Source organism: Trichechus manatus, unplaced genomic scaffold (genome assembly GCF_000243295.1).
Source record: "Trichechus manatus latirostris isolate Lorelei unplaced genomic scaffold, TriManLat1.0 scaffold00085, whole genome shotgun sequence".
Taxonomy (NCBI): domain Eukaryota; kingdom Metazoa; phylum Chordata; class Mammalia; order Sirenia; family Trichechidae; genus Trichechus; species Trichechus manatus.
In genome coordinates, this window is record NW_004444021.1 from 7,930,854 (window position 1) to 7,957,926 (window position 27,073).

The following is a 27,073-nucleotide window of genomic DNA, read 5'->3' on the forward strand; positions in this document are numbered from 1 at the left end:
CTAGGAAAAAGGACTTGACTATCTATTTCTGAAAAAATTAGCCAGTGAAAACCTTAAAAATAACAGCAGAACATTATCTAATATAGTGCCAGAAGATGAGCCCCTCAGTTTGGAAGACGACTGGGGAAGAACTGCCTCCTCAAAGTAGATTTGACCTAATGATGTGGAGGAAGTCAAGCTTTTGGGACCTTCATTTTCTGATACAGCATGACTCAAAATGAGAAGAAACAGCTGCAAACATCCATTAATACTTAGAATGTGGAATGTACGAAGTATGAATCTAGGAAAATTGGAAGTCATCAAAAATGAAATGGAACTCATAAACATCTATATCCTAGGCATTAGTGAGCTGAAATGAACTGGTATTGGCAATTTTGAATCAGGCAATCATATGGTCTACTATGCTGGGAATGACAAATTGAAAACGAATGGTGTGGCGTTCATCGTCAAAAAGAACATTTCAAGATCTTTCCTGAAGAACAATGCTGTCAGTGATAGGATAATATCCCTACACCTACAAGGGAGTTCTGGTGGCATACTAGTTAAGAACTTGGCTGCTAACTAAAAGGTCAACAGTTTGAATCCACCAACGACTCCCTGGACACCCTATAGAGCAGTTCTACTCTATCCTATAGGGTGGCTATGAGTCGGAATCAACTTGACAGTAATGGGTTTGCCTTGTTTTTGTTTTTTTTTTTACAAGGAAGACCAGTTAATATAACTATTATTCAAATTTACACACCAACTACTAATGACAAAGATAAGGAAAGAGTAGATTTTTACCAAGTTCTGCAGTCTGAACTCGATCAAACATGCAATCAAGATGCATTGACAATTACTGGTGATTGGAATGTGAAAGTTGGAAACAAAAAAGAAGGATTGGTAGTTGGAAAATATGGACTTGGTGATAGAAACAACACTGGAAATCACATGACAAGAGTTTTGCAACACCAATGATTTATTCGTTGCAAATACCTTTTTCAACAACATAAACAGCAACTATACACGTGGACCTCACCAACAGAAAACACAGGAATCAAATCCACTGCATCTGTGGAAAGAGACAATGCGAAAGCTCAATATCATCTGTTAGAACAAGGCCAGTGGCCAACTGCAGAACAGACCATCAATTGCTCATATACAAGATCAAGTTGAAGCTGAAGAATATTAAAACAAGTCCACAAGAGCCAAAATACGACCTCGAGTATATCCCACCCTAATTTGGAGACATCTGAAGAATAGATTTGACACATTGAACATTAATGACCAAAAATCAGATGAGTTATGGGAAGACATCAAGGACATCATATATGAAGAAAGTAAAAGGTCATTAAAAAGACAGGAAAGAAAGAAAAGACCAGTATGGATGTCAGAAGAGACTCTGAAGCTTGCTCTTGAACATCGAGTAGCTAAAGTGAATGGAAGAAATGATAAAATAAAAGACCTGAACAGAAGATTTCAAAAGCAGCTTGAGAAAAAAAAGTAAAGTATTATAATGAAATATGTAAAGACCTGGAGTTAGAAAACAAAAAGGGAAGAACACACTCAGCATTTCTCAAGCTGAAAGAACTGAAAAAAAAATTCATGCCTTGAGTTGCAAGTTTGAAGGATTCTATGGACAAAATATTGAATGACTCAGGAAGCATCAAAAGAAGATGGAAGGAATATACAGAGTCACTGTACCGAAAAGAATTGGTCAACATTCAACCATTTCAGGAGGTAGCACATGATCAAGAACTGATGGTACTGAAGGAAGAAGTCCAAGCTGCACTGAAGATGTTGGTGAAAAACAAGCCTCCAGGAATTGACAGAATACCAATTGAGATGTTTCAACAAATGGATGCAATGCTGGAGATGCTTACTTATCTATGCCAAGAAATTTGGAAGACAGCTACCTGTCCAACCAACTGGAAGAGATCCATATTTGTGCCCAACCCAAAAAAAGATGATGCAACAGAATGTGGAAATTACCAAACGATATCATTAATATCACACACAAGTAAAATTTTGCTGAAGATAATTCAAGAGTGATTGCAGCAGTACATCAACAGGGAACTGCCAGAAATTCAAGCCAGGTTCAGAAAAGGACATGGAACAAAGGATATCATTGCTGATGTCAGATGGATCTTGGCTCAAGCAGAGAATACCAGAAAGATGTTTGCCTGTGTTTTATTGACTATGCTAAGGTATTTGACTGTGTGAATCATAACAAATTATGGATAACATTGGGAAGAATGGGAATTCCAGAGCACTTAATTGTGCTCATGAGGAACCTGTACATAGACAAAGAGGCTGTCGTTCGAACAGAGCAAGGGGATACTGCATGGCTTAAAATCAAGAAAAGTGTGCATCGGGGTTGTATCCTTTTACCATACTTATTCAATCTGTATGCTGAGAAAATAATCTGAGAAGGTGGACTATTTGAAGAAGAATACGGCATCAGGATCAGAGGAAGACTCATTAATAGCCTGTGTTATGCAGATGACACAACCTTGCTTGCTGAAAGCAAAGAGGACTTGAAAGCACTTCTGATGAAGATCAAAGGCTACATACAGCCTTCAGTATGGGTTACACCTCAACATAAAGAAAACAAAAATCCTCACAACTGGACCAATAAGCAACACCATGATAAACGGAGAAAAGATTGACCTTGTCAAGGATTTCATTTTACTTGGATCCACAATCAACTCCCACGGAAGCAGAAGTCAGGAAATCAAATGACGTATAGCATTGGGCAAATCTGCTGCAAAAGACCTCTTCGAAAGTAAAGATGTCACTTTGAGGACTAAGGTATGCCTGACCCAATCCATGATATTTTCAATCACCTCATGTGCGTGTGAAAGCTGTTCAATGAATAAGGAAGACCAAGGAAGAATCGATGCCTTTGAATTATGGTGTTGGTGAAGAATATTGAATATTCTATGGACTGCCAGAAGACCGAACAAGTCTGTCTTAGAAGAAATACAGCCAGAGTGCTCCTTGGAAGTGAGGATGGCAAGATTTCATCTCACATACTTCTAACATGTTATCAGGAGGGACCAGTTCCTGGTGAAGGACATCATGCTTGGTAAAGTAGAAGGTCGGTGAAAAAGAGGAAGACCTTCAACAAGATGGATTGACACAATGGTTGTAACAATGGGCTCAAATATAACAATGATTGTGAGGATGGCGCAGGACTGAGCAGTGTTTCGTTTTGTTGTGCATAAGGTCGCTATAAGTTGAAATCAACCTGATGGCAACTAACAACAGCAGCAACAATTTGGGTGTAATACAAGCAAAGGAAAGTAAACCTTGAGGCTGTGTTATATGAGGGCTTTGTGTTATACTTAGCCCTTTTTAAAGCACAGATGAAGTCTGAACAAGTTTAAAAGTTCAAGCTATACGAGAGACCTGTTACTTCTGCTAGCTGAAAAAATCTATGTCTCAAGTTAAAACTGTACGTTGGTGGCTTCCCACATTTGGACGTGTACTAAGACAGCAACGATCGATTCTCTCTGAAACACATGCAGAGGTGGTTTAAAGGGAAAATGTAGCCCAGATTTGTTGTTACCAACAATATTAATAATAAATAAGAGTTATTGAATTAATATAATGGATTATCTCATTTAATCCTAAAATAACCCCTTGAGATGCATACCAATATAATTCCCATTTTCCACATATTTAAAATGAGGCACAGGGAGGTCGCTGTATGCTGAGGTCACAAAGTACAGTCAAACATTTGTTTGATTGAGAGGCCAGACTCTAAAACAATGACCATCAAACTGTTTTTTTAACCATGGCTCACAGTAAGAAATTATTTTACATTGTAACCCATACACAAAAACACACTCATACACACAAACACACAAAATTTTTTCAAACTATATTCATCCTTACTCCATGATAACCTTCAATCTTTTCTATCAAAATATCTTCTATCAAATCTTCTATTTCATTCTAAAATGCTGTTGCAGTTCACTAAATGCATTTCATGACATAAGAATGGGTTGTGTTTGCAGTCAGAAAAACACTGATCTAAGGCACTGTTCTAGTATTGCTTTCCCAGCCTCTTTCTATTTGACTCTCTAGGAATGGATTTTAAGACCACATGGTTAAATTTACCACCAGTAAGGTGCTGGTAAATGTTTAACAACCAGCTCTGGGGGGTTGTGGCAGACTGATTTGTAGTGTTTACTAATTTCTGTAACGTAAATACTCTCACTACGGCCAATTTCAAGATACCAACACGGTGTCACTAAATGCAAACTTGAAAACAGACGTGCATGAGTAGCTCTTAAAAGATCATACCAGCCGACAACAGCACACCAATGATTTTCCCCAATTTTTTTCAACAAAGCAGGAGTGGAAAACTGTTTTAAGGTCACTTCAGAGATCAGAAGAGCTGAAGATAACTTGCTGGAGATAACTTGCCAATGGCATTTAATTGCCTATTTGAGGGGGTCAGGATTAGTCTAAGCCCCAAATCTCAAGGTGTCTGATATACACAAGGTAGCTTCTACTTGAGTGTGGCGCTCACAAGGGCTGTAACTTGAAGAATATCAATTACGCCCTGATATTTAATTACCTGTACACCAACGTATCTAAAATTACATGATGAAAAATGTTCCTTTTTCTTTTCTAAAGCCAATATTTTGGCCCATTTAAAAATTCAAACATACCTAACTTGCTTTGATTTGCTAAAAATTGATAGTTTAGTACATCTGATGGATTTGTTTGTGATAAATAAGAGAATTGAAAAAAATGAGGATCTGCTAAGAGTATGGAGAAAGGATTAACTTTGGAGTGGTTGCATTTCTGGGAAGATCTGTCATAAGCAGGTAACACAATGGGAGCCATCATGAGGCCTGCCATCTGAGATTCAGACAGCATCAGGCATCTGTGAAAGGGCATAACTGGGTAAGAAGAAGGTTGTAGAATTAAATAAATAGTCTATGTAAAACATTAATCATAGTTTCTGTCACAGAGTAGGTGCTTAATAAATTTCTGTATCTTTTTTTTTAAGCTTTTTCACTGTATTGCTGGTATCTTTGAGTGTGTGTGTGTGTGTGTGTGTGTGTGTGTGCTTTAGATGAAGGTTTACAGAACAAATTGTTTCTCATTAAACAATTAATACACATATTGGTTTGTGGCATTAGTTGCCAACCCCAAGACGTGTCAACACTCTCCCCTTCTCAATCTTGGGTTCCCCATTTCCATTTATCCAGCTTTCCTGTCCCCACCTGCCTTCTCGTCCTTGCCGCTGGGCTGGTGTGCCCATTTACTCTCGTATACGTGGTTGAGCTACGTTTATTATTGTTTGTTTTACGGGCCTGTCTAATCTTTCACTGAAAAATTTCTGTGTCTTTAATGGAAAGGGGAAGAGGAAAAACAGAGAGATGCTATTCAGTAATCTGTTAGTGGCAAGTAACTGGAAACAGATTTCAAAAGAGAAATTTATTGCTATCATACAATTGGAAAATCTTAGCTGGGTTGAGGGGTGCATATAACATTGTCAAATGGAAATTTCTCCATCTTTCAGCTCTGAAATTCTCTGTGTTTATTCTCAGACAGGCTCTTGTCTCATGGTTGCAAAATGGTTGCCAGTAACTCTGAGCTCACATCGTTCCTCTAAGCCACTCCCAGAGAAAGAAAAAGATTTTCTCCTGGTGGTTCTTAAAAATGTTCTGGAATTATCCCTGGTTGCCAATGATTTGAACCAATTGCTGTGGCCAGGTTACTTTGGTTAGTGAGGGTGTGTCACAAGTCACCTGTCAAGTCAGGGATGGATTCACTTCCCTTTAGAAACACGTCTTGGTTCCCAAAGGAAAATTGCAGTGTAGTTTCCAGAAAAATGAGAAACAGATGCTAATCAGTCAAACTACAAAGGAAAATCCAATTCTGTCTCAGCTAATGAAGGGTTTGTTTAAAACTGAAACTTTTCGGAAATTGTCAACATCTTATTCAGCAAATCAATTCAGGGCTGATATTCAAAATGTTTAACAACCGGTATCAAGTTGCAGATGGAACCTAAAGACTCTGCTGATTCAGGACTTAACACTTTAGTTGCTGGATCATGAGAAGGGATCATAGGAGGTGGGGGTGGGGAGAGGTGGGCAGTGGTCATGCAGTGAAGATATGCCAGAGAAGCCAGAAAAGTGAGGGAATATTCAGTGGGCTTTGTGGAGTGTTTATTTACCAACTGGATGGATGTATTTCAATATGGATACAACTACTACAGTTGTATCAGTGTACACCAGCTGGGTTTCAGCCTTGACTGAATCTACTAATAGTTATATAAGAAAAAATGTACTATTGGCTGCTACCTATCTTACTTTCAGAAGCATGGCCTTTGAATTATGGGATTGTTCTTATAGCAGGAGGACTCTAGAAGGCACCAAAGGGTTTCCAACTAACAGAATTTAGGATAAATGCATACATATATCCACAGAGAGAAGTAAAGTCAAGTAATAAGATAGGCAAATGGGAGTGGAGCTCATCTTAGTTTTTCTTTTATTATTATTGTGACAAATAATAGTTTTCATGAAATTATCTTAACAATACATAATGGCTAGATGTATAGATACTCTTCTGTGTTAACCCACATATTTACTGTTTCTTGTGTTCTTCATTCTTTCCTGAATATTGGAGTTTCTATTTGGTGTCATTTCCTTTTACTCCTTTTAATTCCTTTAGCATTTCTCATAGTGTAACTCTGCTGGGGAAGAAATCTCTTAGTGTTAGTTGCCTGAAAAATGTCTTTATTTCACCTTCATTCTTGAGGAATATTTTAACTGGAAATAGAATACTGGAATGCTTGAAAGTCCTCTCCCCACCCCCCCAGAACTTTAAAAATGTCATTCCATTGGATTACGGCCACCATTCTTTCTGAAGAAAGTCAGCCATCACTTACATTGTTGTCATTCTGTATATAGGTGTTGTTTTACTCTGACTGTTTTCAAGATTTTTCCCTTTATTTTTGGTTTAGCAATTTGGCTATGATTTGCCTATATATGATTTCATTTGTATTTATCCTACTTAAGGTTTGCTGGGCTTCTTGAATTTGTAGTCTTACATTTATCATCAAATTTGGGAAATTTTCAGCCATTATTTCTTCAAGTGTTTTTTCTCTTCCATTCTCTCCTTTTAAAATACTAATTACACGTGTATTGTTGTTAGGTGCCCTCAAGTCGGTTCCAGCTCGTAGCAACCCTATGTACAACAGAACAAAACACAGGTATTGTTGTTGTTGTTGTGTGCCGTTGAGGCGATCCTGACTCATAGCAACCCTATAGGACAGAGTAGAACTGCCCCATAGGGTTTCCAAGGAGCGGCCGGTGGATTCAAACTGCTGACCTTTTGGTTAGCAGCCTGAGCAATTAACCACTTTGCCACAAGAGCTCCTAATATTGTCTGACAAAACACTAAAGCTTTATTCAATTTTTTAATCTTTTTTTTCCTCTGGTCAGATTGAATAATTTCTATTGATCTATTTTCAGCTTTAATCACTCTTTATTTTGCTATCCCCAGTCTGTTGCCCATATCCAGTAAAATTTTTATTTCAGATACTGGACTTCGGAGTTCTAGAATTTCCATATAGTGTTTTTATATGTATATTTTCCATTTCTTTACTGAGATTCCCCATCGTTTCATTTATTTCTTTAGATCTTTGAACACATTTGTAACGTTCATTATATATATATATATGGTCAGTTTAAAGTCCTAGTTTGCTAATTTCAAAATACGGATCATTTCGGGGCCAATTTCAAGTGAATGCTTTCTCTCTTTACTTTTGGTCTCATGTCCTGTTTTCTTACGCACAAACAATTTTTTTTATTGCATGCTGGTGGTTGTGAAATGCACATTGTAGGTGGTCTCAATTATAATATCATCCTTTAAAAGTTTTATGTTTCCTCTTGGTAGACAGTAAAATAACTAGTGGATCATTTTGGTCCTGTTAGGCTAGGTTTTGTTCTTTGTTTTAGCAGGTCTATTTTGATTTTGAACTTAGTCCTATGGCAGGCCCCTTATAGTGGAGCTTGGTTCTTACTCATAGAGTGTGACTTTTCTGGAGTTTTATGTGAAAGTACAAAGTGCCTAATGAGGTCTCTCCACTCCAGGTTCATTGAAACTCCAATACGTCTCACATCTACATGACCTCTGATATCCTCATATATCTCTCAGTCCTGTTGCTGGCAGGTGATCTCTTCCTGGCCTCAATGAGTCTCACCCTGTGTATGAACAGCTCAGCCTTGGACCACACAGATTGCTGTTCACATTCCCTATGCAGCTCTTTGACCCATAAATTGTAGCTAATTCAACAACCTAGGACTCTAGTCTCTGCCCCTTCATATCAACTAGGCAGCCACTGCTCCATGGCAGGAAAATGCACCCAAGCGGAACACTGGGAAGTTTACTGGGTAATCATGGGATTTCCCTGGTGTGTTTATTCCCCTCAAGGATCATATTTGTCTCATAAGTTTTGTCCAGTTTTATTTTCAGCAGAAAAGCAAGTCCAATACCAGTTTCTATGACATGGCCAGAGCAGAAGCCAGCTACAGATATTCTTTAGACTTCATTTAGCACAAGGCGAAGATGATGCTGTTTCAAAAATTTAGCCATTTATTAGTGTACTGTGGAAAAATTGAGAGATGGAGGTGATATTTTTGTGGAAACATGTATGATATGTGTTCTCTTTTGTAAGACTTAATTGGGTAATAATGGTAAAAAGTCTCCCTATATCCTAACTCTATCTTCACTACTGACTATCACGTTAAACGATTTGCTTTTCTTATTCTGTCTCTATTTAGCAATAGATAATATAATGCTTTCTTAGCAGGAAGCAGTAAGAGTTAATTCACTGTGCAAAACACTCTGAAATTATATAAGAGACTGTTTACACACAGGGTATTATTAATAATAGCCACTTGATGGATCATATTGCCAACAGATAGAAATGGTCTTCTGTGGATGATACACCTCCGTTTCTTCCCCTTCACCATTTTGTCCAGAGAGAGAGGAAAAGCTTTTGACAAGCCCAGTTTCTTCTCTGTTCATGCTGACAAACTTGTAACTTCTATTAGACATGGAAGTTTCTAAGAGGAAAAGGACAAAGGTAGACTGCAGGGAACTTGGGGAGGCTCCAATTCAGAGGCTTTGTAATGAAGTTAGGAGACATGCCGATGAAAAATAGCTAAAATGGCAACACACGGAATCACACTCTCACACAGCAAAATACTGTGCACTTTAGTGTTTAGAAAAATGAAGACTTACTTTGAAGGGAAGTGAATAATTCTTTCATATATTCTATATTGAACGACTCAACCAAGTTAATACTATTGATTGGAAGTAAATTACCAGCAATTACCCCAAAAATCGAAGTTTAGTACTATTGTAAATCAGTTTGCCTACCTCATAAATACAGTCTCTTCCAAAATTCAGAAGATAAAGGAAATAGATGTGATTTTTTTACCCCAAGGCCAAATAGTGAAGCAGGCATTTCTTCTTTCAGCATCATCAACATGCTTTTCTGGCTCCATCATCCTAACTGGCAGTGCTCCTACTCTTCAATGGTTCTTGGACTGCCTTCATCTTCTTTATGAATAAAAAGACTCATAGAAAATGAGCCAATCAATTCATTCTCATTACTTGACCTAAGTTCTTCGTTATCTGAAATTTCATATACATTGTAGGATTTCAAATAGCCTCAAACTAGAAAAAAATTGAGTGAAAGCAGAACTCTCCTCCCTAACTTCAAATCATACTACATTTTTCTGGCCCCCCTATTCTGCCCTGTCATTCATGCTTAACTTAACCAGCCCCTTGAGGTGCTGCTTTCCATTCCTTTGAATCTCCCTCAGATCAACGATGTGTGTTCTAATATTTCTAATTTCTCTAAATACTCTCAACTTTTCCAGTCTTAATTTATGCTGTTTATTCTAAAAACTCATGAACAATGTAAAGTCAAAGGAATTATCAGAGATATTTGGGTCAAATTTCTCTAGTGCCAAAGTTGAATCTTGTCCTACAAGAACATCATTTTCAAAAAGACAGGGCTTTTCAGCGATCGTTTTCATTCTCTGAATGGAATTTGCAAATTATTTTTCCATTCTCCTGACCAATCTCTCAAAAATTACACACTACTTGGAATTTATCATTTAATTAACATTTGACACCTGTATGTGAAGCTCTGTGGAAAATACAACAATGTCTAAGACATTGTCCTTGATAGTAACTTACAATCTAATAGGAAAGAAAGAACATTTTTCAATAAAAAATATATGCAAATAAGTTATAAGCAAAATATGATCATCAAGATAAAAATAACACAATGTGTAGGAGAATTCAGCAAATTGAGGGACCCATACAGCTGGAGAAATGTGAGAGGTTTCAAAGAGGAGAAATTTAAAGCTAAACCTGCTAAGAATTATCAGGCTTTAAATACTCATCTCCTCATACTGGTGTCTTTAAAGGCTTCTGGAAAAAATGATGTTTGTTCCCTAGTCAAGAGTAAAAGGGTTACAATCATGCAATGATATGTTCCGCTATTAAAAATGCCAGTATAGCTACAGCCTCTAATTACCCGGTCGAAAATGTCAGTCTAAGAACAAGGGCTATACCTTTCGTTGTCTATAATTCTGGCAGCTGAAAATTATATAGTCATAGCCAAATTGCATATACTAATGCTAACCCTAACTTTCCTACAAAGTGGTTGGGTGTGCAGGCTTGGAACCCTCTAAGAAATCTTGCAAAAATTTAAGGGTTTATTTCTGAAAAAGGGTGAGTGTGGGTTTTGGCATTATTTCTTCCCAGGTAAAATCCTTTCCTTCACCTGGAGAAACTACTTATTTATTGAGTCAAACTACATTTCATTTCCAACACCAACTCCCTGGGTAAAATCGAGAGAGGAAGGAAGATACACATTAGCATATGCAGAATATAGAAATGCTTCCTGTCCACGTATTCCAGGGGTTATATTCACTACAAACTTCTGGGATTCTATTAATGCACCAATTAATAAAACATTGGTAAGCACGTTGCCTACCTACAGAGAGGACTGAGCGTGCTTGTTTATAGTTGACAAATCATTCATCATCCCTGAATGGAGAACTTTGACTGCAGAGCTGCAATTCTCCAGCTGCTTATGAATGTGGCTGCAGTAGGGAGCCTGCTTATCAGGGGAATGTGCACTGGCTGACTTATAATGAAAAGAACCTGAAAAGAAGTGGTTGGTGCCCTTTCCCACAATCCGACAGACAAGCTGTTGTTACACAGAGATAAACAGTTGCATTGAATTAAGCATGCTTGTCTATTTTTCTATGTTAAATTTTAATTTCCTCTTCTTTCAGTTTCTTAGGGCTTCATTTTAAATAATGCTAAGTGTTTTCTAAATTATGCATGGTCCTACATTCTTAATCATTATAAATTCTACTTTAATGAAAAGGTAAATAAAATATTAAGAGTGTCTTTAAACATTATCCTAACTGATTTTTGATTTATAATTCTCTAAGACTACATTAAATGTTCCTTAAAGACGTCCTATCAGAGGACTTAAAGGAAAACTATTTTACATGGCATTCTTATCAGTCAACCTGTTTTTAGGGTATCCTAAACCCATTGCCATCGAGTTGATTCCGACTCATAGTGACCCCACAGGGTTTTCAAGGCTGTAAATCTCTACATAAGCAGGCTGCCACATCTTTCTCCCGAGGAGCTGCTGATGATTTCAAACCACCAACCTTTCAGTTAGCAGTCAATCGCTTTAACCACTGTGCCACCTGGGCTCCTTTTTAGGGTATACACATCTAATTTTTAAACGTATATAGTATATGTAGTTTGGAATGGATTGCAATTTGAGTGAAGCGCTTAATAGCTATTACCATGTTAAAGGAAATACTGTTTTTTAGGATTTTCACAAATGATGGAGATAGTTGGTAGAAACAAAAATGGGTACTTTTCCATCACTCTCTATATAAAAATGTCTAAGCATTAGAATGTTATTTGACAGCAGGAATAATGTTCATTTGTTTTCAGTTAAAATATATATCCTCAGCACCCAGCTCACAGCATAGCACACCATAGTCGGTGTTCAGTAAATACTCAATGAATGAATGCATCCCTGAAGCTTTGAAAGATGATAATAAGCATACTCCTTATTTAGTATTCTCCTAACCAAAAACTTAAGAAGTGAATGTAGGTCAGCTCAGGGCCACATCTCTCCTGGCTTTATAGTGACCCACCTCGACTGTAACTTCCAAATACAAAGGCAGGACTTTCTCCTGGATATACACAGAGTAATTCCTGTAGTTCTACCTGTTGGCAGTCCTATCATTAAAGAGCATAATAGGGTAACAGCACTAGGGGTCATTAGGCAGGTAATGAAATAAAACCAACCATTTCTCTACTTTAATTCCCATTTCCCATGCCAAGAATAAATTAGTGAAGTTATTCGTAAACATAGTTGTTGTGGATGTATATGTTCCTTCAAGAAACATTTCTTGAGTATCTTTCGGATTGCGCACACTGTGCCAGGCCCTGGATATTCCAAAACAAACAAACAAAAAAGAAAACCATTGCCATTAAGTTGATTCCAACTCATGGAGACTCTGTAGGATAGAGTAGAACTGCCCCATAGGGTTTCCAAGGGGTGCCTGGTGGATTCGAACTGCCGACCGTTTGGTTAGCGGCTGAACTCTTAACCACAAAGCTACCAGGGTTTCCAAAACTCTGGTCTGGCAGCGGTGGGATTCGAAACCACGCCTTCGAAGAGACTGGAGCCTAAATCCAGTGCCTTAGACCGCTCGGCCACGCTGTGTGCAAAGATAAATAAAATACAGCCCTTAAAGTGAGCCAGGTAGACTTATATACTGTTACTTTTAGTGTAATGCAATATTTCATTTAAAGTCTTCTTTGGCTAAGAGCATTTCCCCAACAGAGAATTAAACTTCCCATATACTATATCCATTGTCATTGAGTCAATTCCAACTCATAGTGACCCTACATGACAGAGTAGAGCTGCCGTATAGGGCTTCCAAGGAACAGCTGGTGGATTTGAACTGCTGCCCTTTTGGTTAGCAGCTGCAGCTCTTAACCATTGCACCACCAGGGCTCCCCCATAGACTATAAGGTCATCTTTGCTCTTTGAATAGTCAAATTTGCCTCACTTTCAAGAGATATCTATACTTTTTAATAAAGATATATAGTAAGTCTGTACTGATGACCTTCTTTTAATTAACTATTCTCTTTTATTAGGCATATAAAACAATTATTTTATGGAACAATTTCTGCCTCTTTATCATCAGCGATAATGATCACAGTGTCTTTTGCCTTCCGTGGCAGTTTTACTTCAAAAAGACTTGCACATAAAGATCCAAGAGAGATCTGAAACCGATATAAAACCCCCCCCAAAAAAAAATCTACTACAGTATCAACTTAAAAAAATTATTATTAGTCTTTCTGGTGTCCTGAGGCAGATCTCCTAGAGAGGCTTTGGGTTAACACTGAGCATTCCAATGACTTTGCTACCATCATTGCTGAGGTTCAACCTGAATAAACAAACAAAACAAAACCCAGCTGACTTGTGTGTCTCAAAAAAACAACCTGTCCTTGCTCCACGAAAAAGGAACAGAAAGCAAATGGAAAGCTGGGCTTTAAAGGGCACTGCTAACAAAGGAAGGAAGAGATGTCAAAACTGCTGAAGTGAACACTGAATTAGCTGCTGTCTTGATGTTTTTGGAGGTTTGTTTGTTTTTTCTTGGTACCTTAAAAATCGTAAATGCTGTGCTATTTCATTTATTCCCAATGAACACACAAGGAAACATATGTGAAGTGTAATAGTAATAACAAACATCTCTTGGACAAGCTACAATGGAAATACAAAGCAGGAAATAAAGGGGGTGGAAAATAGGAGATGATTCTTAGCCTTTCCTGGTAGTGACTGTTGAGTTTTAGAGATAAGTGGGTATTTGCCAGACAAAAGAATGTGGAAGGCCCTTCCTGGCAGAGGGAATAACATGAGTAGAAGCATAGGTCATCAAAATCCTAGATGGCTACTGAAGTGGACATAGTTAAATATGGGTGGTGCATAAGGGTTGGAGGGAGAGGAGGAGCAAAGCTGATGGGTATGGTGAGCAGTAAGACTTGAGAGCTAGCCAGGAATTAGATCATAGAGCACTTGAGAAGAACTTTATGAAAAGAAGTCTACTCCTCATCCTGTAGGCAAGGGGAAGTTGGCAATAATGTTTAAGCAAAGGGAAAATATGCTCCCAATCATGTTTCAGATGATGGTGTGGAGGACAGATTGGCAGGAGATGGGCAGTCTGAACAGTAAGTAATTCAATAACGGTGCATTGTACAGAGCACCTTCTCCAAAGGGGCACCATTGTTACCGTTAACATATGCCACTTTTCTGAGAGCATGCAGGTGGTTTGGCTTTCAGGCATTCTGACTGAGTCATGGAGTGACTAGGAGAACCCCTCCTTCATAAAAATGCCACCAACACACAATCATGCACAAAAATGCAGGAGAGTAGACAGGCTTACTACTCACCCCCACACACAGGGACATGCAGCTGCACTCTCTCTGGAACATGCTGCAAGATTCCACTATAGTCACTTCCTTCCCCCAACTCTAAAATAATAAACTCACCTCATCTGGGGTCCAGAGGGTGGCTAAGCACAGTGAGTGGGCTGACAAAGAGTTTGCTGTTGTACTAGGGTGTGGGGTGTCAGAGAATGCAACAGTAGAGTCCACGGGTTCATGTATGCATGCAATCTACAATCTACTGCATAAACCCAGCACTAGCACTCGCTGCACTCCTTTAAATGTGAGGGCCATGGCAGGAGTTGCCTAACACTGGCTGGAGGAAGCAACCACCAGCAATTGCACTTTCCCTACCATTTACAGTTGTCCAGGTTTTACAATAGTAAATTTCAAAATTTTGTACTGGAGGAGGGGGCATCTTTTTCTAATTCACAAATTGGGGGCAGGCAGCAGCTCTGTAGGAAACTACTGCTGTGCTAGAGATAACAAGAGCTCAGTGAGGATACGAAAGAGAAGATGCTCTATTAGAGATGTTAAGCAAGTAGACTCTGCAGGGCTTGGTGGCTAATTGGAAATGAGTAGGACAGGGTGAAATGGGGATGCTTAAAATTTCTGGCTTGAGAGCCTGGATAGAAAGAGGATCCATCCAAAGAGATAAAAGAGAGCTTGATATGGAGACCTTGAGGTGCCTGTTTAGCAGGCAGCTGACCCAGGGGTCTGGAGCTCATTTAAGTGATAGTTGAAACCATGAACATGGATGCACTAGTCCAGGTATAGACGTGGGAAAAATTGGGGGGACAGGTTTAGCAATGGAAATTGATATGGGATCAGAAATGAAGAAAGAGAATCGAAACCAAGGAAGTTGGTAAGCAATAGTCAAGATTTCAAGTAAAATGAGGACTACAGTGGGTTTACTGGATTTAGTGATTGTAGATTAGTAGTAGCTTTTTCCAGAGCCATTTTGTGAGTAGTAAAGACAGAATCTTACCTGGAGGGAGCTGAGAACATCTAGGATAAGAAAAAAAAGTGGGGACAATGTTGCGGATGATTCTTTTGAAGAGTTTGCCTGTGAAGGAAAAGGCAGGTTTTGGTAGCAGGAGTTCAGAAATGAGGGTAGGGCTACAATCGTGTTTTGTTTCCAAATGAAAAGAGGAAGAGTTGAGGAAAAGAAGTAATTTTCAAATATCGCTGAAAGAAAAGGGATAAAGATTCATATCCAAGCTGCTGCCCTACCAATAACAAAGTAAATGACTCAGTAGAAAGAGTAGCGAACTTGGCATTAGATAAGGTGAAATCTGAACTGTACCTCCATTCTAAATACACTGAAAGGACAGGCCATTTTACCTCTTTAGTCTTTAGTGTCCATTTTTATGAAATGGGATTGCAAATACCTACATTTCAGTGTGTTGTAAGGACTGTTGTAAGGAATACCTGTGGGAGAATGCTTGGTGCAGCATGTGGTTAGTAAATGGTGATTTGATGTCCCATCAAAGGTCTTATTGGGACCATCGATGTAATCACTATTGCTTTCTTTATCATTTTTGTTCATATCATTTTTATCTCTTTAGGAATTTGGTGACAGGCTCTGTTAGTCTGTTCCTCCTTTATTTGAAGGACAGGCCAAAGATCCAGTTTGGACATGAGAGAAGAAGACTAGTGGGCAGCATTGGCTCCATCCATTGATCTCTCCCAGAGGCACAGAAACAGGATTCATGAAGATGTTGACAAGACTCCAAGTACTCACGTTAGCTTTGTTTTCAAAGGGATTTTTACTCTCTTTAGGGGACCATAACTTTGTGAGGAGGGAGATTAAAATAGAAGGTGACCTGGTTTTAGGGGGCCTATTTCCTATTAATGAAAAAGGCACTGGAACTGAAGAATGTGGGCGAATCAATGAAGACCGAGGGATCCAACGCCTGGAAGCCATGTTGTTTGCTATTGATGAAATCAACAGAGACAATTACTTGTTGCCAGGAGTGAAGTTGGGTGTTCACATTTTGGATACATGTTCAAGGGATACCTATGCATTAGAGCAATCACTGGAATTTGTCAGGGCATCTTTGACTAAAGTGGATGAAGCTGAGTATATGTGTCCCGATGGATCCTATGCCATTCAAGAAAATATCCCACTACTCATTGCAGGAGTCATTGGCGGCTCTTACAGCAGTGTTTCCATCCAGGTAAGACTGGCCAATGCTATGTCTAATGCACTGTGTCTCTTTCCTTTTATGTCTTGAGGGAACAAAAGGAGGATATCCCAGTAATTTCATCAATGGATGATATTAAGATGTATTTGTTAATTTGTATGAATGTTTTATAATATATGCTTGCACACATTTCTCTAGCAATGAAAATTGTTTAGAACCATGTCTGTTAGCTATTGCCGCATAACAAACTATCCCAAAACTGAGTGGCTTAAAATAACAATTTATTATTAAAGTTTACAGGTCTGCACATCAGCTGGAGTGGAATGATCAAGGCTGGGTTAATCATTGATGGTTCTGTTCCAGATTGCCTCCTATCCTCCTCCTGGACTCAATGACTAGCCCAGACATGTTCTTCTCAGAATGCTGGCAAACGTGCAAGAGTGCAAACTCAACCGCACAAGCCCTTTCCAAACTTCTATTTGCATTACCTCTGCTAACATTCTATTGGCCCAAACAACAGACAAGGCTTAGCCCAGAATCAAGGAAGAGAAAAGTATGTCTTTCCCACAGTATGAGTGCCACCAAGTTACATGGCAAAGGGTGTGGCTATAAGGTGGAGTGATAATCAGAAGTCATTGATGCAATCAACCACAATCACTGAACTTTATTTGATTACATTCCATTTTTATTAAAGCATCTTTTTGTTCACAGATAAATTACAAGAATTTCTCAGGGTATAAACCTGAAAACGTATGCAGAGAAGCCAGATGGTTACTACCAAAAAGAAAAAAAGGAATCATTTAGCTCATAACTTAAGCTCGATAAAAAGGTGATAATTGGCTTTCAAAATTTTGTTAGGGAAATGAGGAACAGATTATTCAAACCCTTGCAATGCTCGTTTACAGGGTCACAGAATTATAGGGATAGAAAAGAGCTGAGAAATCATTTAGTTCAAACCTCTGATTTTCCTGATCCCTAGAAAGGTTGGTTTCATGACAAATCCCTTAAGTAGATAGCACAAGAACTAGAACTCACACAGGTCTTTTGTGCTCTTTTAACTACCTCATATGATTTCTATATGTTAGTTGAAGTTCACTAATGTCACAGTAATAAAAGTCCATGATTCTAAGAGTCATATAGTATGACTCTTACCGAGTTACTATAATCAAAGCCCGAAGCACTAAAGGAAGCTATATTATACTCACGTTGTCTTTAAGTGGTCACAAACCACTTAAATTGGCTCTTTGCATTGGAATAACCTTATTTCTCTATCTGAAATTCATGACATTTAGAATTCCATGTATTCTAAATGTGCTATTCTAAATAAGCAATTTCAAATTTCTTTCCTTCTTTAAAGCATACATACATATTATGTGTAATTAGGATAATTGGTTTTTCATAAACATCCTTTGACTTCATTAGATGGATAGAAAATATTGCACATCTTAAAGCATATCATGTTAATTATGCCACTACTTTTATACTTGGATCAGGAGAAATGAAATGTGCTATTCGAAAAGAAAGAATATCTATCATAGTTCAGCAATAATTTCACCGGATGAGTGCCAATCATTTTACAAATACTCATACTATTCCCAATATTACCACTAATAAAGGATTGAATATATGCTTTTTTCTGACCATAGTTTCTCCCAGTGTATTAAATGACACTCTACAACAGATCTGTAATTATCCATTTATCTATTAGGTCCTTGGGTAGTGGAAACAGTTTACACTCGACTACTAACCTAAGGGTTGGCAGTTCAAACCCACCCAGCGGTGTCATGGAATAAAGCCCTGGTAATCTGCTTCTGTAAAGATTACAGCCAAGAAAACCCTGTTCTACTAACACATGGAGTCACCATGAGTTGAAATCAACTTGACAGCAAAGCGTTTATCCAAAGTAACTAACAAACTATGTGACACAAATAGATTCTTTTAATCTAATTTTACCCTTTTACTAACCCAAGCACTCTTCAGAAGGGATCAGACTTTTTTTTTTTAAGAAAATGTGGGCTATTAAAAGTCTGTGCTTGTTCATAAGGGGAAGAACTCACTTTATAATCATCAAAGGACTTGGCTTATTATTTCATTTATTTGGTCAGCATCACCATAAAGTCACAAATGCTGATACGATTTTAATTTTCCATGGCATAAATAAAGAAACCAAAAACTATGAGGTTATATCAGAAAGGGTGAGGTTTTAGCATGGGAAAGATCTGGGTTTGAATGCCAAAGCCCTTTCTCTCCAGCTTCTTCTTCTTCCATTATCCTCCCACTGAAGGCGAACTCTCTAGGAAGCCAGCAGAGGAGATATCCCCGGCTGTGTTAGTTCATACAATAGGCAATGTTTGCAGATACCGAAAACTGCATGAGATAGAGATTCTTAACAATTTGGGGGGTTAAGCTGTATCACCATTGATGAAGACCTGGATAATTATTTTCCCAAAGCTCTTATTAAGTAAGACAAACCACTCTGTGGTGGTCCCTTTTATAAAACCACAGTATTGATTTCTTAATTCAGTAATCAATTAAAACTAGCATCAAAATCCTACTTCATTAGCAAATATGCATGCAGTCTAGTTAAACCCTTGGGTGAATAAGTTTATTTTCCAAACACATTCAAGACTCCATTCTGCTTTCTCTGTAAGTCTGCAACCCACCCACTTCAGGGAAAATAATAAGTATTTATTAGAGAAGAGAATCAGGTTGGTTGCCTTTAGCTTGGAAATTGTCTACGTGGTACTTGTTTCGAAGCAGTGTTTATGCTTGTGCTTTTCAAATACACTTGTCGTTAGAGGTCCTGAGTTATTCAGCCAAAAATGTTCCTTGAACACTGTTCAGAGGATGTATCATTTCCTCAGTCTTTCTTCCCAAGCTGGAGCAAATTTTAGCTGGAACATGCTAGGTATAAGATGACCCACTTATTGTTTGGCCCCTGAGTGTTAAGTGACCTCAGCAACAAATGGAGATTTGGGTGAGATGCTGTCTAAAAGTTGGGCTCACAGAAATAGAAGAAGAGAGCCTTAAGAAGGTCTTGCTATCTCTTTCACATCCCTGGTATAATCAGACCCTTTTTCAAAATTTCTAGCAATATCGACATCTCAGAAATCTCTGAGAATTGAAGATGGTCTTTATAACATAGTTTATCATGACATGGATTTGGGCATTGCTCACCTCAAGTCCCTGAGAAAAAAATAACTCCTTAAATTAAACCCTTGCTGTGAGTTTCACTGATTTTCTCTACATGGTATGAAAGAAGGAGCACATAAGGACACACCCCTTATTATATGTCCCCTCCTAAATTCCACAGTGTTAAAGTAGCCCACCACTGGTCAATTTGTATTCAGCATTGCCCTTCCTCATTGATTGATTCCTTCTTTAAGTTCAAATGCTTTTGGGATGGGTAACACATTAATTGCCGCTCTTATTGTAGGAGCATTGGAAAAACAATGAAGGACTTAGGGGTGCCAAGGCCTTTCATATAGTTAGCTGTCTCCAAGTATCTGATGGACTGCTAAATGGAAAAATTTATACTTTTCTGTGAATAAATAAGTTGAATCTAGAGCAGAGTTTCTCAACCTCAGTACCACTGACATTTCAGGCCAGATCATTCATTGTTGGGGGGAGTTCTGTGCGTTGTAAAGTGTTTAGCAGCATCTTTGACTTCTACCCACCAAATGCCAGTAGTCTCTCCAGTACATTGTCAAAAATATGTCCATACATTGCCAAATTGCAATGTTATCCCCCTTCCTCTACCGAGTATCACTGATCTAGAGCAAGGCATATTCAGGGCCAACATAAAGAAGAGTTCTAAGAAGTTAAATAGGTAGCCTGGAAGGAGAGAACACAGGGTTGTGGGGGTGGGGGAGAGGTGAGTCTTTTGTTACTAGAGGTATTCAAGCAAAAGCTGGTCTAAATTTTAACAGAGATATTATTGAGAGATTGAAACAATATATTAGTAATTGAACTACATGACATTTAAAGGACTTTCTTAATTTTATAATTACATGTTGCTCAAGCAAAATACTATTAGGATATGAGTGATTACAAAGGAAGTATCTAAAACACAAAGCAAAATAAATAACAAACCCTTTTCTATCAAGATCACTTTAAAGCAGAAATTCAGCCGATTGTTACTTCACTTGATTATGGTAGTAATTGTGTTAATTTGGTGAATCAACTTTTCAATTAGCTACATATTACAACTAGGACATTCATATAACATCCTTTTTCAGTTAGAAAGTAAGCATTTATCAAGCATGTATATTTTAAGTACTATAAGAACACTCTTGTGTAGAGTCTGAGTGGGCAGAGAAGAGTGTAAAATAAAATTTAAAAGTGGTAGATATCTTACCAGCCCCTGAGGCATATACAAGAAATTAGGAAATATCAAATCCATACATAAAACAGGTCCAAGTGTAAGACCTGAGTATCAACGGACTACGTGAGTACTAAGAGATCATAGAGAATAACAGAATGAGCAAAAAAGAGTGGAGTTGAACAGGAAACAGATTTTTAGCTCTGTGTAAATAGTACACTTGCCTTTAAAGTCTCACAAGAAAGTTGCTTTCTCATATTCTACTGGATGGTATCTGCAGTTTTTCATAAACAAGAAAACACAGTGTTTCTTCCACTTGGAATGTAATGTCCTTTACCTGTCTGTCTGCCTTGCAAAACCTGCTCTCCATTTCTCAGCTCAAACTCTGTCTTCTTTTGAGAAGCCTTTCCCGAGTTTCTACTACATAAACACATAGCTCCGTTAGTATCTTATTAAACGTAGTTATTCATTTGCACATCTATTTTCCCCCCCACCAAACTCTAAAGTCCTTGAGTTCAGGAACCACATCTTTTTGTCTTTGTAATATTGACACTTAGAATAATGCCTCGACCATGTTGAGAGTAAATACCTTTGAATGAGTTGAAAGAGTTAACAGGAAGATAATCTGCTACATGTCCCAAAGGCTGAAAATACCTAAATGAATTTTGGACTGGGACTCACAACCAAGACCTACCCATTCTAGATCAGTATGGATGTTCATAAATGAGAAATAAGCACTTTCCTATGATAGGAAACTGGGTTTGATACGAAAGACGGATGAAGTAGCAAGGTGAGCAGGTGTGACAAAGGTGCTACCATCCTCTCCACCTGCACTGCCTACATGTGCCACAAAAGATGGATGGATCGAGAGCAGCTCTAGAGGTTCCACTCCATTTGTTCTTAGACTGAAGCAGGTCTAAGGGCTCCAGAATCAACTATTGCAGAGAAGGCTGCCCAAAACTCAAAACAGCTGAGCACCCAGGGCCATTGTAGATAAGACTAGAACTAGTCTTTACTCTAATCCAGCTCTATGCATCCTCTGTGCGTAAAGAATATGCAGAGCACCTACTATATGCCAGACTCTGTGCTGGAACTAACACAAAAGAGACTGAAGCATCACCCTGTCCCCAAGGAAAGCACAGTGACAGCATCGGAAACCCATTATTAATCTTTCTATCACTAGTGTCTCTATCACTAGAAAAGTAGAAAAAAATGCACTTAGTGAGCTTAATATTGCACATACAATGATTACAGCAAGGATAAGTTACAACTAAAAATTTGTAGAGCGTGTTTCCCGAAAATTTTCAGCACTGCAGTTAAAATATCTGGGTTCAAACTGACTAGGATTTAATTAACTCTTTGTCTTAGGCGCCTAGGGCTGCCACAGCAAAATACCAAAAAGTGTGTGGCTTTAAAGAACAGAAATTTATTTCTCACAGTTCTGGAGGCTAGAAGTTCAAATTCAGGGCATCGGCCATGTCAGTTCCTTCTGAGGGCTTTGAGAGAGGAACCATTCCATGTTCCTCTCCTATAGGAGTTTCTGGTGGCTGCTGGCAATCCTTGGCGTTCCTTTGCTGCTTATAGATGCATCTGCCTCTGTCGTCACATGGTATCTGTCTTCCTCATGTTGTGACTGTTTCTGTGTCTGTCCTTCTCTTTTATAAAACACTATTCAGAAGGAATTAGGATTAGGACCCACCCTACTCCGTTATGACTTTGTTAGCTTAACTGACAACATCTGCAAAGAAAACTCTATCTTCCCAAACATTCATTGGTGCAGGGGTTAGGATTTCAAAATATCTTTTGGGGGGACACAGTGCAACTCATAAAATTCCTCATTCCCTCTTTCCTCATGTCTAAAATGGGTTACTATAGGAATTAAATGAAAAAATACATTTAAAAAAAACCAGTAAAAATAGTTCTTCACACACAATAAACATTCAACATTTTAGTAGATATTACTATCATCTGTTAGCTCTCTCTTCTCTCCTTTCTTTCTTCTTTCTCTCCTTTCTTTTTAATTTCTATACCTCCAATCCAAGAGGAATAGTTCCCAAAGGAACTAAGCCTCATAAACGGCAAATACCAAGTTCAAGTTTCTATTATTTTCTGAGTAGTGGAATCAGCATGAGAATCCAGACAGTTTGCTGCCCACATTGCTGTCCTGATCACCCCCTCACATAGTCTAAACTTTAGAAAAATCTGACTCAGAAGTTATCTCAGATAGAATCTTTTTATTTATTTCCTTCCCAGACTTTTCATTCTAAAGCAATCTCAAAAAGCTGATTGTTTTGAAACCTCCCTCCATTTCCCCTTTCTCCCCTCCTTCCAGAGGGGAAGATACTTTTCAAGGACTTTATGTCAGGGAGGAGACACCAGCAACAGCAATTAACAAATGCTTTTGTTAACCTTAAGTTTCTCTGTAGAAATTTCTCACCAGAGGTAATTATCCAAGATGCATTATTTTTTTCCCCTTTGCTTTGGGGTTAATTTGTTCCTTAACTAATTCCCCTTCTGTCACATATTTTATCTGGGGCCTACTCATGTGAAAGACAAGAGGGGGCCATCAGGACCACTGTTGACAGGGCATCAGGTCATAGGGCAGAGAATGGCTCCGTGGCAGTGAACCAGGCTTATATTGCAGGTCACATGCCTATGATGGAGGTCAAGGAATGGGAAGCAAGGAATACAGATATCACTGAGATATCAGCAAGTGTTTTATACTATGATTATAGATTAATCAGTAAGTCAATTGAAGTAAGACTCCTGACATAATTTAACACTTAGTTAACAACACCGAGTTCTCTTTCCAAATGACCATTAAATACACGCCTTTTTATTTCAATATGGAAAGAGCCTGCTCTTAACAGTTTATACTAATGAAAATCTATTGATTTAATGTAACAGAAGTGCTTTACTGATCTAGGAAAAAATGCAGTTAAAAACTTACAGAGTATTTTTTCCAATTAGTGGACTTGGGAAATTTAAGAATGGTGTTCCCAAAACACCTGCAATTAGACGCTAAGCTAAATGTTGATACTCCAGGCGGTATAGCAGCCGGCTTCAAACACTAAAATTGGGGTGTTGCTATTTTTGACATTACCACCTGGTACATTATGGAAATTCCTCTGTTACTAGTGACAAAGCCTTGATTCTTGCCGGCTATTTGACTTTACATTCCAACAGAGTGAACTGCAACACAGAGGGAGGGAATACAAACGAAGCGACTTCTTCGAAAATTACATTCCAAACATAGACCAGATCTCTTGCCAAGTGGTCATGAATTCATTCAGAATGGTAAAGCATCTTGAGACATTTGCCGTCATTAATAGGGTTGAATTTTCAAGGCATGCATTCCAGGGACTACTTGGTACCTCCCAAGCACTATGCCTCCAGCTGGGTAGCTGCCATCAGATTCACAATGAGGTCTCCTACAATACAAACCAGGCAATTAAGCCCTCCTAATGTGAAAAACAGATGTGATTGAACACATGATCTACCACTTGTTGAGAATGTTTCTATAAAAAAGTAACTTTCCACTGAAATAAAAAATACACGTATGCATTAAGCATATATTATCTATGTTTACACAGTACTTTTAAGAAGTATCATTTAGACAAGATTTAAAGAAACGCAACAATAAACACAGGTTGGTGCCAGCCAGTGAATTTCAACTGTTACAAATCACTATTTAGCTAACTCTCATTGAAGAAAGTCTTTGTTACCTTTTCTAAGATATTTCTAGGAATTTAAATGTCCTTCAGTCTTTCTACAGTCTCTGTTTATTTATGGTCTACCTCCTTCCAAGATAGATTCAAGGTGACCTGTAATAACATAAACAGGAGAACAAAATTAAAATATATGTACTTGAGTAACTAGTGGCAACCAAATAAAATAGTTAATTTTAAATAGGCTGAAAGTTCTTTAAACCCCCAACCTTGGCATTTCCTATTATAACTTATTCAGTGTTTTTTGGGTTACATAGTCCCTGGACCTGAAGAACTCACTTCCTAGATCAGAATGAGTATTTTCTTCATTTGCTTACTCTTCCTTGACTTTCTTTTTAAGTTGATGTCATCCACTGTAGTCTTTTTTTAAAAAAAAAAAACATGATTTTGGCCATGTTATTCCCCTAATTAAAAATCTTCAGTGGCTTTTTGTCACCTATAGAATAAGGTTCAAATCCTTAGGATAACACATAAAATGTTTTACAGTCTAGCCACAGGCCCTCCATTCCTCCTTTCTACTAATCCCCACAAAGCATTCCGTTAAAACCCATTGCCGTCAAGTCGATTCCGATTCAGTACCCTGGTAATACTGAACTATCCGATACTATTAAAGCAAACGTGCACATTCCCATAGCGATGTCTTCGTGTTCTTACTTCTGCCTAAAAGTTTTCTTTCTCCTTTGTCTGCCTGGCAAACATTCACTTATCCTTCAAGGTCAAACCTAAACACTGCCTCTCCGTGGAAGCCTGTCGTGACTTACCTGAGCATAATCAGTGGTTCCCTCACCTGTGCTTTTGAAAAGTTCGTATACATGTATCTCAAAACTTTATCCTTGGTTATATTTCTTTGTTTCCTACCAGACTATAAATTCCTGAAGAACATCTTGGTAAACCTAGATTCAAAGTTTGCTGAATGAGTGACTTCTGAAATAGAAATTATCGTCTTCTATCACTTTTGAACATTTACTTTGTTAAGTGCTTCACATGTGTTATCATTTAATCATTACACAACTTTATAGGCCAGGGACTACTGTTATCCCTTTTTTACAGAGGAGGAAGCTGAAGTTTAGGGAGTTTAAATAACTTGCCTAAGGTGAGCTCACAGAGTTAGTGAAAAAAGGAGCTGGGATTCCGAGGCTGGCCTGCCTGATTCCAACCTTATGCATTGAACCACTACACTATTTGCTTCTTTGGTGCCTGTCTGACAGCTTTGTTGAAGTAATGAGCAGTTAACAAGGAAACCATGAATAAAACAGTTATGTTTGCTGAAATAATATGGTCTATATCCCTCTGTCCTAAATTATTGTCACAGGACCTCAGAAGTAAATTTTAATCATTAAAAAACAAAAAATTAGGCTACAGCCCTCATTTGATACAGGCGTACCCAATGCCTTTTGAATTCTGGTTAAAAACCAGCCAGGATAGGAATGCATTTTTTTTTTAATTGATAAGGCTATCTCTGCTATATTATTGTTATACAGGTGACCCCAGGAGCCACAGAAAAATACGGTTTTGTTCAGCTTGTGGCTCTGTTAAATCCTTTTCAAAAATCCATTGTCAAAAATAAATAACCCAGGTGTTAGAGGAGATATTTCTAACAGGTCTGTAGGAGTCAAGTCATGCTAGGAGTTATGCTTTTGCAGATGCTGCCAGCAAACACAAATGCACACCAGACCAGATATGACATAGACCTTCTGATCCCATTGTTAGTGACTGGAACCCAGACAAGTTCAGTTCCATGATTTCTCTTGAAATTTAACTCATGGGGAGTAAAGGGAGCAAAGAAAAGATGCAGACGTATCAGTGGGCAAAATTCCTTCTGGTTAGTCTTGTAAGTTCCTGCTAAGTCTGAGTGGAAACAATCAAAGTTATTCCTGAGTCAGCACCTTGTTAGAAAGGCAGCAAGACAGGCACCTGTTGAATGTGGAGTGGCATTTTAATGATGAGAAACCTGACATGTCTTATAAAGCTGGTCTCCTGAAATAATGTGATTAAAGGACTCCTCTGTGGTCTGCATATGATTTCAACCTCAATGATGAGATATGAGAGTGTGAAAATGGATAACTTTCCCATTCATAAATCCCTTGTTGTTGTTGTTAGGTGCCATCGAGTTGGCTCCGACCCATAGCAACCCTATGTACAACAGAACGAAACACTGCCTGGTCCTACATCATCCTCACAATTGTCGTTATGCTTAAGCCCATTGTTGCAGCCACTGTGTCCGTCCATCTTGTTGAGGGTCTTCCTCTTTTTCGCTGACCTCTACTTCACCCAGCATGATGTCCTTCTCCAGGGACTGGTCCCTCCTGATAACACATCCAAAGTACATGAGACAAAGTCTCACTATCCTTGCTTCT

The 27,073-nt window shown here is 38.3% G+C and overlaps 1 protein-coding gene across 2 annotated transcripts in view; it reads left to right on the forward strand.

Moving 5' to 3' along the window:
• Positions 1-27,073, forward strand: part of GRM3 (glutamate metabotropic receptor 3) — a 249,807-nt gene that overhangs the window by 156,558 nt on the left and 66,176 nt on the right. The window contains exon 2 of one of the 2 annotated variants that reach the window (XM_004381478.1): positions 16,089-16,700. In XM_004381478.1, coding sequence (XP_004381535.1) covers positions 16,233-16,700 — 468 coding nt within the window. In that variant the 5' untranslated portion in view covers positions 16,089-16,232. Of the gene's footprint in view, positions 1-15,511; positions 16,701-27,073 lie in introns of those variants that run through there. The other variant, XM_004381479.2, reaches the window with a different exon arrangement.